This window comes from Haliaeetus leucocephalus, unplaced genomic scaffold, assembly GCF_000737465.1.
Source record: "Haliaeetus leucocephalus isolate CR32 unplaced genomic scaffold, Haliaeetus_leucocephalus-4.0 Scaffold295, whole genome shotgun sequence".
NCBI lineage: Eukaryota > Metazoa > Chordata > Aves > Accipitriformes > Accipitridae > Haliaeetus > Haliaeetus leucocephalus.
In genome coordinates, this window is record NW_010972731.1 from 2,635,425 (window position 1) to 2,649,720 (window position 14,296).

The following is a 14,296-nucleotide window of genomic DNA, read 5'->3' on the forward strand; positions in this document are numbered from 1 at the left end:
TTCCATTAAGTAAACGGTGTTTAGAAGTTGCTTACAGGGACATTTCATCATGTATGATGTAGCTCTTGATTTGCATGGAAAATATGACACAGTAATTTGTAAGATAGAACATTTTTTGGTACCATTTATATATGTGTGTAAATGCATTGTATACCTACAGTATATAGGGATTAGGAACAGCAATTACTGCTGGAGGGAAGGTGAGGAAAATTTTCTTGAGGAGGGAGAGAGAGAATGAAGGTGTACCTCGCTCGTGACTTTAAATGCTTTCTGACCATGGAAATAAATGTATCTGCCATGAAACTTTGCATTTATAAAAGCACAGCAAATACCATAATAGTTTCAAGTCCGCTCTCTTGGGCATTCTCTGCATTTCTTAACTTAGGCAATCCAAATTGTACATACTTTTAAAGTTACTTTTAATATGCATTAAAGATACTATTCCCTTGATCAATCACCTTATTGTAAATATTAAGAACAAGAAGTGTTTTGTTACTATCTATCTTTTTTTCATTATAGGCAATTGAGACAGCTCTGGACTGTTTGAAGAGTGCCAACACAGAACCATATTATCGGAGGCAAGCGTGGGAAGTAATCAAGTGTTTTTTAGTAGCTATGATGAGCCTGGATGATAATAAACATGCATTATACCAACTTCTTGCACATCCCAAGTATGACAATTCTTTAAACGTAAATGTGTATGTAAGATTTATGGTGTCTTTAGAACAACCTAATTTAGAGACAATGGTTAGTCTAGACAATGTATTCTTCGTGGGATTTTTACCTACTGGTTTATCCTGCTTTCTTTTAAATCAGTGCAGGGCTTTCCAGTAAGAGGAATTTTGTCAGCATGTTATTTAATGCCAATGACATGTGTTAATGTTTCATACTTTAATTTTCTTCCCCTAATCACAGTCCAATTCATAATCTGTTATATATGAACAGACTTTTTTAAAATTAATTTTAACTTAATATATTTAAATAGTTGGAATATTCTGGTGCTTAATTGTGTTTTAACGATTAATTCAGATTGTGATGTTTTGTATGTAAATCTAACTTTTTACTAAAGTAAGAGATACATAATTCAGTTTTATTTAGTGACCAAACTATAACGTAGTCACACATGTAACCTATGTTTGTCTTAATATAGGGCCTTTTCATTGTTTTGGGTTTTTTTAACATCTTTTACCATTTTAGTCATTGATACTTAATGAGTTTATTGCTTTTAGACAACTTTGACATCTTTGCCCACAAAGTGTGTGCTGACTTTGACTCTTGCAGTGTAGTAAATGTAGCTAAAGAGTATAGTAGCTTTTATAATTTGGACTTGTTAGACTTGACACAAATATAGCTTTGCAATGAATAGGTTTTGTTGGGCAGTGACTTGATAAATAATGTTTCAGTCTTTCAAGATTAAAATCAAATGTCATTTTAAAAAAGGGAAAAATGTCAAAAATTGAAAATGACATTCTGTAATTGAGTTGCAGTGTGATGCTTGTATACCTATTATTTGTAATATACGTGGCTTCTTCTGAACCACTGGCTTTAAATGTTACTGATGAAATTGAGCTATCCATCATGTTTGAGACCACTGGTTGACAAAATTAATACGGACTGAGTGAACTGGACTAGCTCTATCAAAATGAAGGGAAAATGGGAGGTGGAGAAGGAGTTAGATATCAAGAGCAAACTTTAAATCAAGTACTTAACAGTGCTCATGATTGAGCTGCCAGTACCGCAGTTTAGGATTATAATGAATTTAATTTTGTCTTTCAGCTTTACTGAGAAGTCCATACCTAGTGTGATTATTTCGCATCGATACAAAGCTCAGGATACTCCAGCTCGTAAAACATTTGAACAGGCATTGACAGGGGCATTCATGTCAGCAGTCATCAAAGATCTGAGGCCTAGTGCTCTGCCTTTTGTAGCCAGCTTAATCCGCCATTACACAATGGTAGCAGTCGCTCAGCAGTGTGGTAAGTAAGGTGGAATAGAGATTGTGTGGACTGACATAAGAGGGGTGGAGAAGTTTATACTTTTTCTAATAGTAATTTATTTTAAGGAAGTCATGATATTGCAGTTGCTTCTGGGTAGATATGTTGTTTTTTGTTTGATGACTGAATTATGTTTTAATTCTTTTGAGCAGTGAAAAATTATTAACCAAGTTTTAAAAAACAATCAGTTGCCTAATAGTACTTCTAAAATGCTACAGCCGATGAAATAATTACAGCTTGGAAAAGTTTCTATTTCCAGAGTATTTGTGTAACTTGATATACACAGTTATTTTTGCAGATGGCCTTTAATTGTTTTCTCTTGAGGTTTTGAAGGACCATCAGAGGAACTAAGTAAATGTTTGAGCACTGCATTGTCTTGTATCTACGAAGAAAACTTTTTGTTTGGAGTTGGACTGTATGACAAGTAATTTGGGAGAAGACATACTCTTAAGCATATCACTCTTCATTGTCACATTAATGTAACTTGAATTTTTATGATTCTTCATTTTAATTAAATCTTCTTGCAGTGCATAGTCTAGTGCATAGAAGAAAATATTCAAGTAGATGTAATCTTTTTTCCTAAAAGTGAAGAATGCCTTGCAATCCATTTATATGCAAATAGACACAGTGCTTACTGGTTTTGCCATCAGCTAGTCAGAGGAGTAGTAAAATCTAATTGAAAGACTATTCATATTGAAATATCCATTGTTTTATCTTTTTTTTTTTTTTCCCTCTTTTCTTCCCCAATACAAATCACAGGTCCTTTTTTGCTGCAGTGCTATCAGGTTGGAAGCCAGCCTAGCACAGCCATGTTTCATAGTGAAGAAAATGGGTCAAAAGGCATGGATCCCTTGGTGCTTATTGATGCCATAGCAATCTGCATGGCATATGAGGAGAAGGAACTCTGCAAAATAGGAGAGGTGGCTCTAGCAGTGATATTTGATGTTGCGAGCATTATCTTGGGTTCAAAGGAAAGGGTAATATAGATATACATATATATATTATTTTTTTTAATGTATTTAAATAATGTAGTTTCAGCCAATGCAATTTTGCTTCTAAAATTTTGTAGGCTACCAGTGAGCTGAAAAAGCAAACTGATACATTTCTTTGTTTGCAGGCTTGTCAGCTTCCCTTGTTTTCGTACATTGTGGAACGTTTATGTGCTTGCTGTTATGAACAAGCTTGGTATGCTAAACTAGGAGGTGTTGTGTCAATTAAATTTCTTATGGAACGACTGCCACTAATTTGGGTCCTCCAGAACCAGCAGACTTTCCTGAAAGCACTTCTCTTTGTTATGATGGATCTAACTGGAGAGGTATTTAATGAATTAATTCTATCAAATAGTATGGGGGAAACAAACTTTTGTTCTTAAATTCACACAGATTGAACACTTGCTAATCTTGATTTTACTTAACTTCAGAATGTATCTTATCTGCGACAGTTACAAGTGAATTTTAGTCATTTTAACTTAAACCGAGACCTGAAGTTAGGAATGAAGTCTTTTTTTTCCACATAACTTTGGCAAAGTTGTTGGAGTTACACTTGCTTCTTTCAGAGTAGAAATGTACAGGTTGCTTTCGGATCAGTGAAAGAACACTAGATTCACTGTCACTTGCATGAAAAACACTGTTCTTCTTTCTGTGTTTAGTTTGAAGGGTGTTCATCTTATCAAAAACCTGTATGTAGTTACAGATACTTAGAGAATCAGCTGCTTGACCTTTTCTCAGTTGTGAATCCTATGGTGACAACATTGCTAAGGATTCCAGCACCTGAGTTTGTTTATAAAATTGTGTTGCATTGCAACTCACAGTTTTGGAATGATTGGTGGGAAGGCTAGTTGAATATGTGTTCCCTTTAAGCTTTATATGTTTTTAGCCATTTGCAGAGGATTCATCAAAATCAAATGCTAAGTTCGTTGATGAGTAGTGTGTAGATTTTGTGATCTTTCTTCTGTACTTATTTAGTAAAAATAATCTATGATACTTCAGGTTTCCAATGGAGCAGTTGCTATGGCAAAGACCACATTAGAACAGCTTTTGATTAGATGTGCAACTCCTTTAAAAGATGAAGAAAAAACAGAAGAAATCCTAGCAGCACAGGAAAAGTCTTTCCATCACGTAACACACGACCTTGTTCGAGAAGTAACCTCTCCAAACTCTACTGTGCGAAAACAGGCCATGCATTCGTTGCAGGTACTTGCACAGGTCACTGGAAAAAGTGTCACGGTGATTATGGAGCCACATAAAGAGGTAAGCAGAAATACTTACTGCAAGTGAGTTTGAAGTTGTTTACCAGTCTGGATTTGCAAAATGCTTTTCTAAGTACATTTTCCCACATTAATGAATTAAGTTCTTAGTGCTTTGATAGCATATGTTTGTCATTTGCTAGGTTTCATTGTTATAAAATACACTGTGGTTGGAGTACTATAGAGATTTATACAAGCTGTGCCTGACTACTTAGCCAAGCCAGTAGTTATAGTGTGTTCAGGTTGATTTAGTTCCTGAAATTATGGACTGCTCGTCCTACCACCAATCAGACATAGGCTAGGCCAGGTAGATACTGCATTTTGAACTCAACTTTGTATGATTCTCTAAATATGGGGCATATTGCTATGGCGCTCTCTATCCAGAAAGAGACTTTAAAGATCAAAGCTGTCTGAAATAACTTTTTGCTAGATAGTCCTTAAAGCTAACAGTGTTCATTCTCTTGAAAGACAAGTAAATGTACATAAGCCCTAAGGACCACCACAACATATGAATTTATAGGTGTCATTACTGTAGTTTGGGAACATACAGAGAAGCCCCCTAACTGATACCTTATTTTGCTAAAGGTGTTTATGGGGGAGAGTGAGAAGTTGGTGTAATGGAAAAAACTTAAATGAATGTTTTTTGTTTTTCTGATGTTTTAGGAGCTTAAAATATTCTTGTTTCTTGACTTGAACATTTGAAATGCTTAAGCCTATGAATTTCTTTGTTGTTTGTAATGTTATGTGAAGTTATTAAATATCATAGATCTGTTCACAGAGAATATGTAATAATTATAGATACTGAGTTGTTTCACTAACTGACTGTGAATTAAATTAGTTCAGAGAAATACTTCTCTTCTTGCTTAGTGATTTCTAAAGAGGTATATCTGGAGCTGCAATAGCAAGTGGATAGAAACATGCAGCCATGACTAATGATGTCTTCTTAGTGGCTAGGTCTGTGGCGTCATTTCAATAGGCTGCTAATTCAGTAATCTAAATTACATTGTGTAGGTTCTCCAAGACATGGTTCCTCCTAAAAAGCATTTACTTAGGCATCAACCTGCAAATGCCCAGATTGGCCTGATGGAGGGAAATACATTTTGCACAACCCTGCAGCCCCGATTGTTTACGATGGATCTAAATGTTGTGGAGCACAAGGTTTTCTACACAGAGGTACTTTCTTTTTATGTTTTTTTTATGTAGGTGCTTAAGTAGTGATGGTGTTAGAACTTTCATTGTTAAAAATACATATTTTCTGTGTGCATTTTAAAATTGCACCAAAATGTAAGAATTTTTATCTTTTGAAATGTGAACTGAGGTCTGCCTTTACCTACAATATGATAGCTCTAAGCTAAGCAGCATATTCTAATGTGTGTGAAAAATATTAAATGAACTCTGGTGTTATACTCCTAGTCTAGTAGCTCTAACTTTCATATTTAGGTCTTATTTTATGCACAGTATAGCTATTAAATAAATTGTTGTACCACCAAAACATAGATATTGTTTGGTAAGGTTTTTGGGTCCCTAACAGTTTGAGTAAAATCAGATACAAAATTAGTGTGTAGATTCAACTTGGAGAAACTGTCTAGTCCCTTCTTCCTAGCTGTCTTGTCCAAACACAAGTTCAGAAGGTCTTTGATACCAACAGTACTTGCAACTAGGAAGGCAGGTATGGGGTATAGTTGTCAATGCAGAGGATCCTCTATTTTTTACCTAAGACAAAAATGAAGTGCTGTAGATCAAAAAATGTCTGTAAAGGTGAGTGTGATATACTGGTATTGTGAAGGTCTGAATCTTAGAAGTGTTCTTGGATATAGGTGCAACCTGGACCTTGTTAACTTGCATAACTGTTTCAACCTGTTCAGTCTTTTCTAACAAAAACCATATACGTATATTGACAGTACTCGCCTGCAAAGAGGAGAGCTCTGTAGGAAAGAATTGTCCCTCTGGGCAGTGACCCATGACCATTAGAATTACTGAAGACATTTTCACTGCCTTTTTTCCCTATTGATCTCCTTCTGTTCTCTTACCCCTTACCTCAGTATTTTCAGTACTGTTACTGCCATTCAGGGGGCAAGCTTTTCTGTAGACCTATTCTTTTATCATATGAGCAGCTTGTTTGGAAATAAACCAGCTAGGTATTGGCCAACAAAATGCAAAATGGCTAATTTTCCCTGACTTTGTTGGTAGTGCTAATGGGCTCTCTTGCCTCTGGCTAGCTACCAGTTTTCATGGCAACTTATACCCTAATTTTGAGTAGAATTTTTGCCTGTTGGTAAAATTTGGATGATGGTTAGTGTGTTTGCGTAAACTTGGCTCTTTGAGGAAACAAGACTCAAAAGGTAACCGATAATACCATTTCAAACATGATTCACAATGCTATGCTAAAATGATTGTTTATTTTTTTCCCTAGTTACTGAATTTGTGTGAGGCTGAAGATGCTGCCTTAATGAAACTACCTTGTTACAAAAGTCTTCCATCACTTGTACCTCTTCGTATTGCAGCCTTAAGTAAGTAGAACTTCCTAAACAAAATTTGATGTATATAAGTGTCCTTGTGAGCAATGGGCAGTCTTCTTCCCAAGATCAACAGAAAACTTGAGCGCTTGAAGACTGATGACTGCTCTCTAGAGGTCACAGTTTAATGGAGAGAATAATGGGAAAGTATCGCTGCTTTCTTAATGACTAGGATTTAGTTTCTGAAATGAACCTAAAATATTTTTAGACTAATTATGTTATATAGCATTAGGAAAACTTTAGAACTCTGTTAATAGAATTTCCATTCTTTTACTATTTTATGATACCTGTTGCTTTTGGCAAAGCATGCTATGCTTTAGCTGTCTGTAATTGAAGGTGAAATAAAAGAAACTTGAAGAAATGTAGAATTAGGGTTTTTTTTCCTTTCTCTTTTGAAATTGAGTTAACAAAGAGAACAAATTTACTTTGATATTTGCAGATGCTCTAGCTGCCTGCAATTACTTGCCTCAGTCGAGAGAGAAAATCATTGCTGCACTTTTCAAGGCACTTAATTCAACAAATAATGAACTGCAGGAGGCAGGAGAAGCGTGCATGAGAAAGGTTAGTGTATTAAAACAATGTTGCTTTTGAGGCCATTGTTCTCTCTGCTTTACTTCCTTGTTATAAAGCTTCTTGGGAAAGTTCTTTACAGAAAATAATGGCTGCTCTGTTAAGTTTTTGTTAGTGACACCAATATAATTAAGTTTCTGTCAGATGTGGTTTTTTGGGGGTTTGAACTTAGCCATAAAAATTTCTTCTGGTTGAAGTTAAGCTTGTGGACAAGGACCGTGGTAAGTCTTTCAGTCTGTCTGTCTGTCCGGTCTTTCTGCTTGTCTGGTCTTTGTAAATGTATCTTCTTTTCTAAATAAACAGTCCTTCCCAGCAGTTTTGTGAATGTGCATGCCTGGCTTTATTGTAAAAGCTTTTCTCATGTTTCTTCTTTCCTAAAAGAAGTGGTAGGGACCCCATGGTTGGTTTTGGAAAAGTAAGCAATATAGCAGAGTTAGGCTCTGCATCACAGTATGGCAGTTACCTTAAGGAACAGGACTATGGCTGTACTGTTTAAGGTCAGAATTAGTATCCTTACATAGTGCTATGCTACACTGTCTGTTCTGTGAATGCTAGATTATAGTGTAAAAAAGCTGGAAAGACAGAGAAAAGGATATTCTCTCATCATGATATGTTGCCTAGTAGATATGCCTAATTCTGATTCAGCAAGATTTTAATACCATTCTAAATATAGCAAATGATAATAAAAATATTTATAGTCCTTTGTAATGATGTGTAGATTCACTGGCATGTAACAAGGAATATAACTATAGTAATACTGGTGGTTTACATTTGTTTAGGCCATTGACTGATTAGAGGTCAGACATTGTCTTTTCATGTCACTCTGGTCATAACAGGGAATGTAGTTATTATTTATGGCTTGCTGACAATACAGTTGGGTTGAGAGTTTGACCTATGCATTTAGTATAAGATCTTTTCCAATTGTTTTTTCCTGTGATAAATCCATGCCCACAAGATGTTTGGTTATGATGGTAGGAAATACTCTCTCTGGCTGCTTGCAGCTAGGTTCTCTTGACCTCTTATGTTACTCAGGATGCATGCAGATTGTAACACAGAAATTTGCTCTGTTGCCTTTTGGCCAGGCTCACAGGCAGTTCTTAATAAAGCAGCGTCTAAGTAGTTTGTCCATAGCTGTATATTTAATTTGTAGCTGTGACAGTTTTTCAATCTATCTGTAATTAAGATCTTCTACTTGATTATTTTATGAAATACCCTACTGTGTGTCAGAAATACTTCAATGCTTCCCAAATCCATCTTGTCACCATATATATTTCCAGTAATAAATATTGTTTAAGCTATTGCATTCTGAAAGTACAAAATAAAAGAAGAAAAATAAGTCAGCAGGGTTTATTTTAAGAAAGATGCTTGCACAGAAGTTGCTCTGCTCTCCATCTGTATCTTAATCCTGTACTCTCTTGCAGTTCTTGGAAGGAGCTACCATAGAAGTTGATCAAATTCATACACACATGAGACCATTGCTTATGATGTTGGGAGACTATCGAAGTCTAACACTGAATGTTGTGAATCGTCTGACATCTGTCACTAGACTTTTTCCAAACTCTTTTAATGATAAATTCTGTGATCAGATGATGGTAAGCCCATTCAAGTTTTCTTTAGCACTTCCATAAGAAATTTTCTTTTAGCTAATATTGGTATTGTTGAAAAGTCAAAGAACAATTCAGAAGTGACTCAATGTATATATTGGAAGTAAAAGATTTTTATTTCAAAATTAATGGAAAAAAAATTTAAACATTTTGAGATAATTTCTAAAGAGCTACTAAATGAGAAAGTTCAGAGATGTTCTTTTCTAGTGAAGACATACCTAGTTATACTAAGGTCTGCTTGGACAAAATTATCTTTAAGCAAGATGCCAGCAGCATAATGTACTAAGGAAACCCTTGAAAACATGTTTTACTTCCTAGAGAGCTAAATCTGTTTTGGTTGTGTTCTTGATTTATAAAATGGTGGAAGGTATTGCCCTTCTTATTTGCAGTTTTTAAACTGTGTATGTGAACTCATTATCCTTTTGCCATGGATATTTAAATATTTAAATGCATACATATCAAGCAAATCATTAAACAAGTGTAAGCCTATCAGACTTCAGATTTTTGTGCCTTTTAATCTATGTACCTGTATAACTCCTGCTTTCTTGAATATGGAGAGGACTTTTAGCAACAGTAGACTCTGCAGTCTAAGTGAATGAAAATAACTAATAATTTTTCCCTTTGTTTCCTTAAAACAATAATTTCTGCCTCTACTTACTCTTTTCTTGTAGCATATGCTGTCACTTGCTAAAATGGAACAGTAGAATTAGAAGAATAATACTAATTATCCTTTCTTTATAGCAACACCTGCGTAAATGGATGGAAGTAGTGGTTATTACACACAAAGGTGGACAACGGAGTGATGGAAATGTAAGTTAATGAATGCTTTTAAGTGGGAAGGCAAGAAATAAATAGTATTAATGTTTTGGAATTACAGAATTCATTCAGTTGTAAATGTTGCCATAACCGATTACACACTGATGTTTTGTTATAAGCTAATGAACCTATATGTATATTGAATATTTGTTACAAATCTTAGTAAGAGGAGCTTATCTGCTGACAATGGTTACTTTAAAGCCTGTTCTGTAGAGGTTGGTGTGGGAACAGCTCATTGATTTTTATTTTTTTTCCCCTCAGGATTTTCTGCTTAGAAATCTGTTCTTCATTGGAATGGCTGATGAGCTCAGCAACATAATCCCTCTTTTTTCACTAATGCATGTGATGTTCATAACGTAGTCTTTTGAAAATTATACAGTATAATAATATCATCCTGGTTAATTTTAAATATGATTTATGAAAAACAAGTTCAATATTTACCAATTGAGATCACATTAAAATCTCTTTCCCATCCAAATGAATGGCCTTAATGTTGAACTATGGAAAGCTGATCAATTTTCTTATAAATGGAAAATTGCACAGCGTAATGACAACACTGTGTGCTCCTAGCAATATGGCACTGAAGGGAATTCCAGCTTCAGTGTTGTTTCATGTAGATTACCAGAAGTCTCATAATTCTATTAAGATTTTATTAATAACTTATATTAAATGTTGAAATTTATTATTGCAACTAGGAAAAAATTGGAGGCAATTTTATTTACGAATTTCTTCTTTTTTCATATTAGAATGAAATTAGATTGGCTTTTTATTTCCCTCAAAAGATGGAAATGGCTTAATGGCTTTTCATTACTCTTCCCTGTCACTGCAAAGAGAGCTTTTAAATCTGAACTTAGTCATTGCTTTGTTTTTGACCCATTCTATAATGGAGTAGAATTTGTTTCTAATGTTTAAACTTAAAAACTATGCATTTTTCAGTTAAACACATTTTATTCAGGTCAGAGTAGTTCTAAGGCCTTCATATTCTTCTTTTGGGATTCACTTTTCCTCAGCCATTGTGATGACAGATACCTTGCAGATATTTTTATAGCAATAGTCTTTTAAACCATAATGTGGCACCTCTAGAACAGTTTTTAGTTGTCCCTAAATCACGTTTAGCTGTGAGTTCTTCTGCTTTTAATGTTTTCTGTTGATGTTTTCTATGTAGTTGTGTGTTCAGTCTCCTAAACTTGTAATTTTTTTTAGTGTTGGTTTAAAACCTACATATGTTGAGGGGGAGACACCAGACACTTGAGAAGGAATCTACTGTCACATCTTGAGGGAGAAGTCTATGGAAACATTTTCAAATAGAATTGTGTGACTGCAAAGCTGATGGAAATATTACTTTCTTGCTCTCAGTTGTTGTTCTAAAGTTTACTTAAAAATAAAAACTCTAGGAAACTAAAGGAGGGCACAGCCAGTGTGCTCTTTATACAATTGCTGTGGCAGTCTGTGTTTGTATGTCCATATGTATAGTGTGCTGTTGCTGTAATTGTATCTTATAAATGTGGAAGAAACTAGGATGGTGAAACTGGTGGTCAGAGTTACTGTAGCTGGCCTTTTGCTTGCTCTGATTTCTTCTTGTCCATAGTGAGATTCCAAAATTTGAGATATTCACTTAAAAGCAATGTTGGGAAGTATTACTGGAGCAGGTTGCATCATTCGGACTGAGTGAGTGGTTAGATCTCGGAGATGGTAAACACGCAGTAGAGAATGGAATTAGTCAGGAAAGCCTTATGTTTGCTAGCCGAAATGGTACAGAGCACTGTTACAATAACTTTTTTGACCTAAAGAGTTTTCATCTTTTTCCAGAAGCACTTTATGACGGTGCCATTTGATGGTGATGCTGGTGTCATGCAGTTCTCCAGCATAGTGCAGATAGTGGCTAGTCAGCAAGGCTTCTTAATGAAACAGTCCAAAAGTCAATGGAATGAGTTTTCATATGTAAATGGCATTTCTATACAAACTAAAAACTTCGGACACCTCAGTTAAAAATGCTACATAATAATTAACAACTATTGTAAAGATCTACATTGATGCCAGCATAACTAAGCTCTTTGTTCACCTAAATAATTTTGACAGTCCTACCATGTTCCTGAACTGTGACTTGGCTGCTTTAGATAAATGAACAAATTAAAAAATAACATATTAGGTAGTGATTAAGATCTAATTCATTGGCCCAATGAGCGAAGTCTTTGATTTAAATCCCTTCTTCCTCTCTTCCCTGCCTCCCCAAGGAAAGGCATGGTTTTTTAGGTCATGTCTGGTAATTGAAGAAACAAGTTTTGAATAGGTTGCCTCTGACTGTCCCTCTAGTCAACCGTGGCACCACGGTGGAAATTCTGCATTACAGCCCATTAGAAGGACTTTATAGCTTGGTAGTTCAGGTATTGAAAGTGGTTCCCTAATTGATGCTGGACAAATTTGTCTTTGAAGATGCTAAAATAATGTCTCCCCTGACTTAATAATCTCTAATATCTTTTTATTCAGTACAAATATTTGAGAAGCTATGTCTAAACAATGTACAAGTAGAAAAAAGGATGTTTTTCATCCTAATTCTTAGGAGAGCGATTCAGAGCATGGGGGATACTTGTCTCCATTCTTTCAGTTTGAGATGAGAAAATAACCCTGCTGAAGTCAGTTTCTGACTGCAACCTGAAGAATAGCATATACTGATTTGTTCATTTATTTGATATTTTTGTGGGCTTTTTCTTTTCATGCTGTGACTTCTGTTTTGGTTCAGCCTGCTGCGGAAGGGGTAGAGGTGAGAAACTCAGTGGAGGCACCAGGAAGTTCTTTGTTGTTGTGTTTTTTTGTTTTTTTTTTGTTTTTCATTTTTTTTCTTTCTCTTAAATTGTGGTCTGTTAGTTTTTTTGTTGTGTTTTGGGCAGAGTGCATTGTGCCTTTGAGTGCAGTGCTGTGAATTGTCTTCTGTTTGTCTGTGGCAGAGTTGTTTTGATAACATTGCTGTTAAGGATGTTAAGCATGTTTGTACTAGGAAGAGCAGGATTTTTAGTTTCTGTGAAGGCATAAGTGCTTTCAAAAGATTTTATACGTGTTCTCAGTCCTGCACTTCAATCCATGAGAGAAGTCTTGTGGGGGTCTGTCTAGGCAGATCATGTTAAAGGAGTGGGGCCTAATACTTTGTGTTTAAATTCAGTTGAAGAAATACAATGCACTTGGTAATATTCTTTTGTATGCTGCATACTAGAAATTGGCTTTAGAGGGATGGTGAGGGTGGATGTTTTGTTTTGTTTTTTCCTTTCTCTTTTCATACTGAAGGAAATCCACACTCCATTTAACTGAAATATAGTCCCTATTTAAATTACACAGTGAAAGAAAAACACAAAATTATTTTGGACTGAAGAAGAATTTAATGTCTAGTAGGAGAACAGAGCTGACTTTTCTTTGAAGTAACCAGCTGTTTGCAAGATATACTGAACAGTGCTGTAAGAAAGCTGTCTTTTTCTTCATGTCTAGTCTAGGGCTGTGGGGTATATATGAGAAATTGTTTAGAAAGGAAGGTCTGGCTTTTTGATGCATGGGCCGCTTGGTGTAGTGCAGTGAGCACTCCGTAACTCCCCCATCACCGCTATCATTACACAGTGTTTAGCTCTTACCTGTAAAACACCACTATACTGACAAAGAAAATAAAATTAAACCATGATATTACAAGGGAAGAAGGGCAGACTTCCACAAGAGCAATTTTGTCCATACGTCATGGTAAGTAGATGCTGTATATATGTTAACCCTTCACATTTGGTTGCTGGCTATGCTAATATAGAGAGGAAAAAAAAGGTAGGATGTGTGATACTGTTTTTATACATTTATCTGGTAATATTAATTTAATTGTCTTTCTTTTTACCTGTAGGAAATGAAGATTTGTTCAGCAATTATAAATTTATTCCATCTGATCCCAGCCGCCCCTCAGACTTTGGTTAAACCTCTGCTGGAAGTTGTTATGAAAACAGAACGAGCGATGTTAATTGAGGTAAAAGTGGAAGCTAACATTGCGGATATTTTTGCTTTATAGTATTTTTAAACATTAGCATATATTAATTATAATATTTTGAACATGGTGTGGGAACAGTTGATGTAATAAATAAATATGCTCTTCGAGCCTTTTAGGTGGTGTTAACATTTGTCTTGGACTCTTAAAAGTGAAGTTTTGAAATTATCAATAAATTCTCATCATGGAAGTTCTGAACATTTTGTATCTGCGTAAATGCCAAGTCAAATGTATTTTTTCGGAGTCCTAGTAAATTAGTAGAAAATACTCTCTACTCTGCTTTTTAAAGTTAAGCTTTATGAATCTTTCAGGCTGGCAGTCCATTCAGGGAGCCACTGATAAAATTTTTGACGCGTCATCCATCCCAGACTGTGGAGCTGTTCATGATGGAAGCCACTTTAAATGATCCACAGTGGAGCAGAATGTTTATGGTAAGCTGTGTGGAGAGGGCAGTAGGAAAAAGCCCTCATCTTCACAAATCTGATGAATGAAAAGTTTCTCATAGTTTTCATCTCTCTCTCCCCCCCCCCCCCCCACCCCCCTCT

At 35.4% G+C, this 14,296-nt stretch overlaps 1 protein-coding gene across 6 annotated transcripts in view; it reads left to right on the forward strand.

Annotated features, from left to right (window-relative positions):
* Window positions 1-14,296, forward strand: part of TRRAP (transformation/transcription domain-associated protein) — a 102,524-nt gene that overhangs the window by 25,444 nt on the left and 62,784 nt on the right. For 4 of the 6 annotated variants that reach the window (XM_010570238.1, XM_010570240.1, XM_010570242.1 and 1 more), the window contains 12 exons: window positions 520-698; window positions 1,777-1,976; window positions 2,754-2,971; window positions 3,112-3,309; window positions 3,983-4,243; window positions 5,251-5,412; window positions 6,653-6,749; window positions 7,195-7,316; window positions 8,747-8,917; window positions 9,671-9,739; window positions 13,614-13,733; window positions 14,063-14,182. In XM_010570238.1, the coding sequence (XP_010568540.1) occupies window positions 520-698; window positions 1,777-1,976; window positions 2,754-2,971; window positions 3,112-3,309; window positions 3,983-4,243; window positions 5,251-5,412; window positions 6,653-6,749; window positions 7,195-7,316; window positions 8,747-8,917; window positions 9,671-9,739; window positions 13,614-13,733; window positions 14,063-14,182 (1,917 nt within the window). The remainder of the gene's footprint in view (window positions 1-519; window positions 699-1,776; window positions 1,977-2,753; window positions 2,972-3,111; window positions 3,310-3,982; window positions 4,244-5,250; window positions 5,413-6,652; window positions 6,750-7,194; window positions 7,317-8,746; window positions 8,918-9,670; window positions 9,740-13,613; window positions 13,734-14,062; window positions 14,183-14,296) is intronic. The other 2 variants (XM_010570239.1, XM_010570241.1) reach the window with 1 other exon arrangement.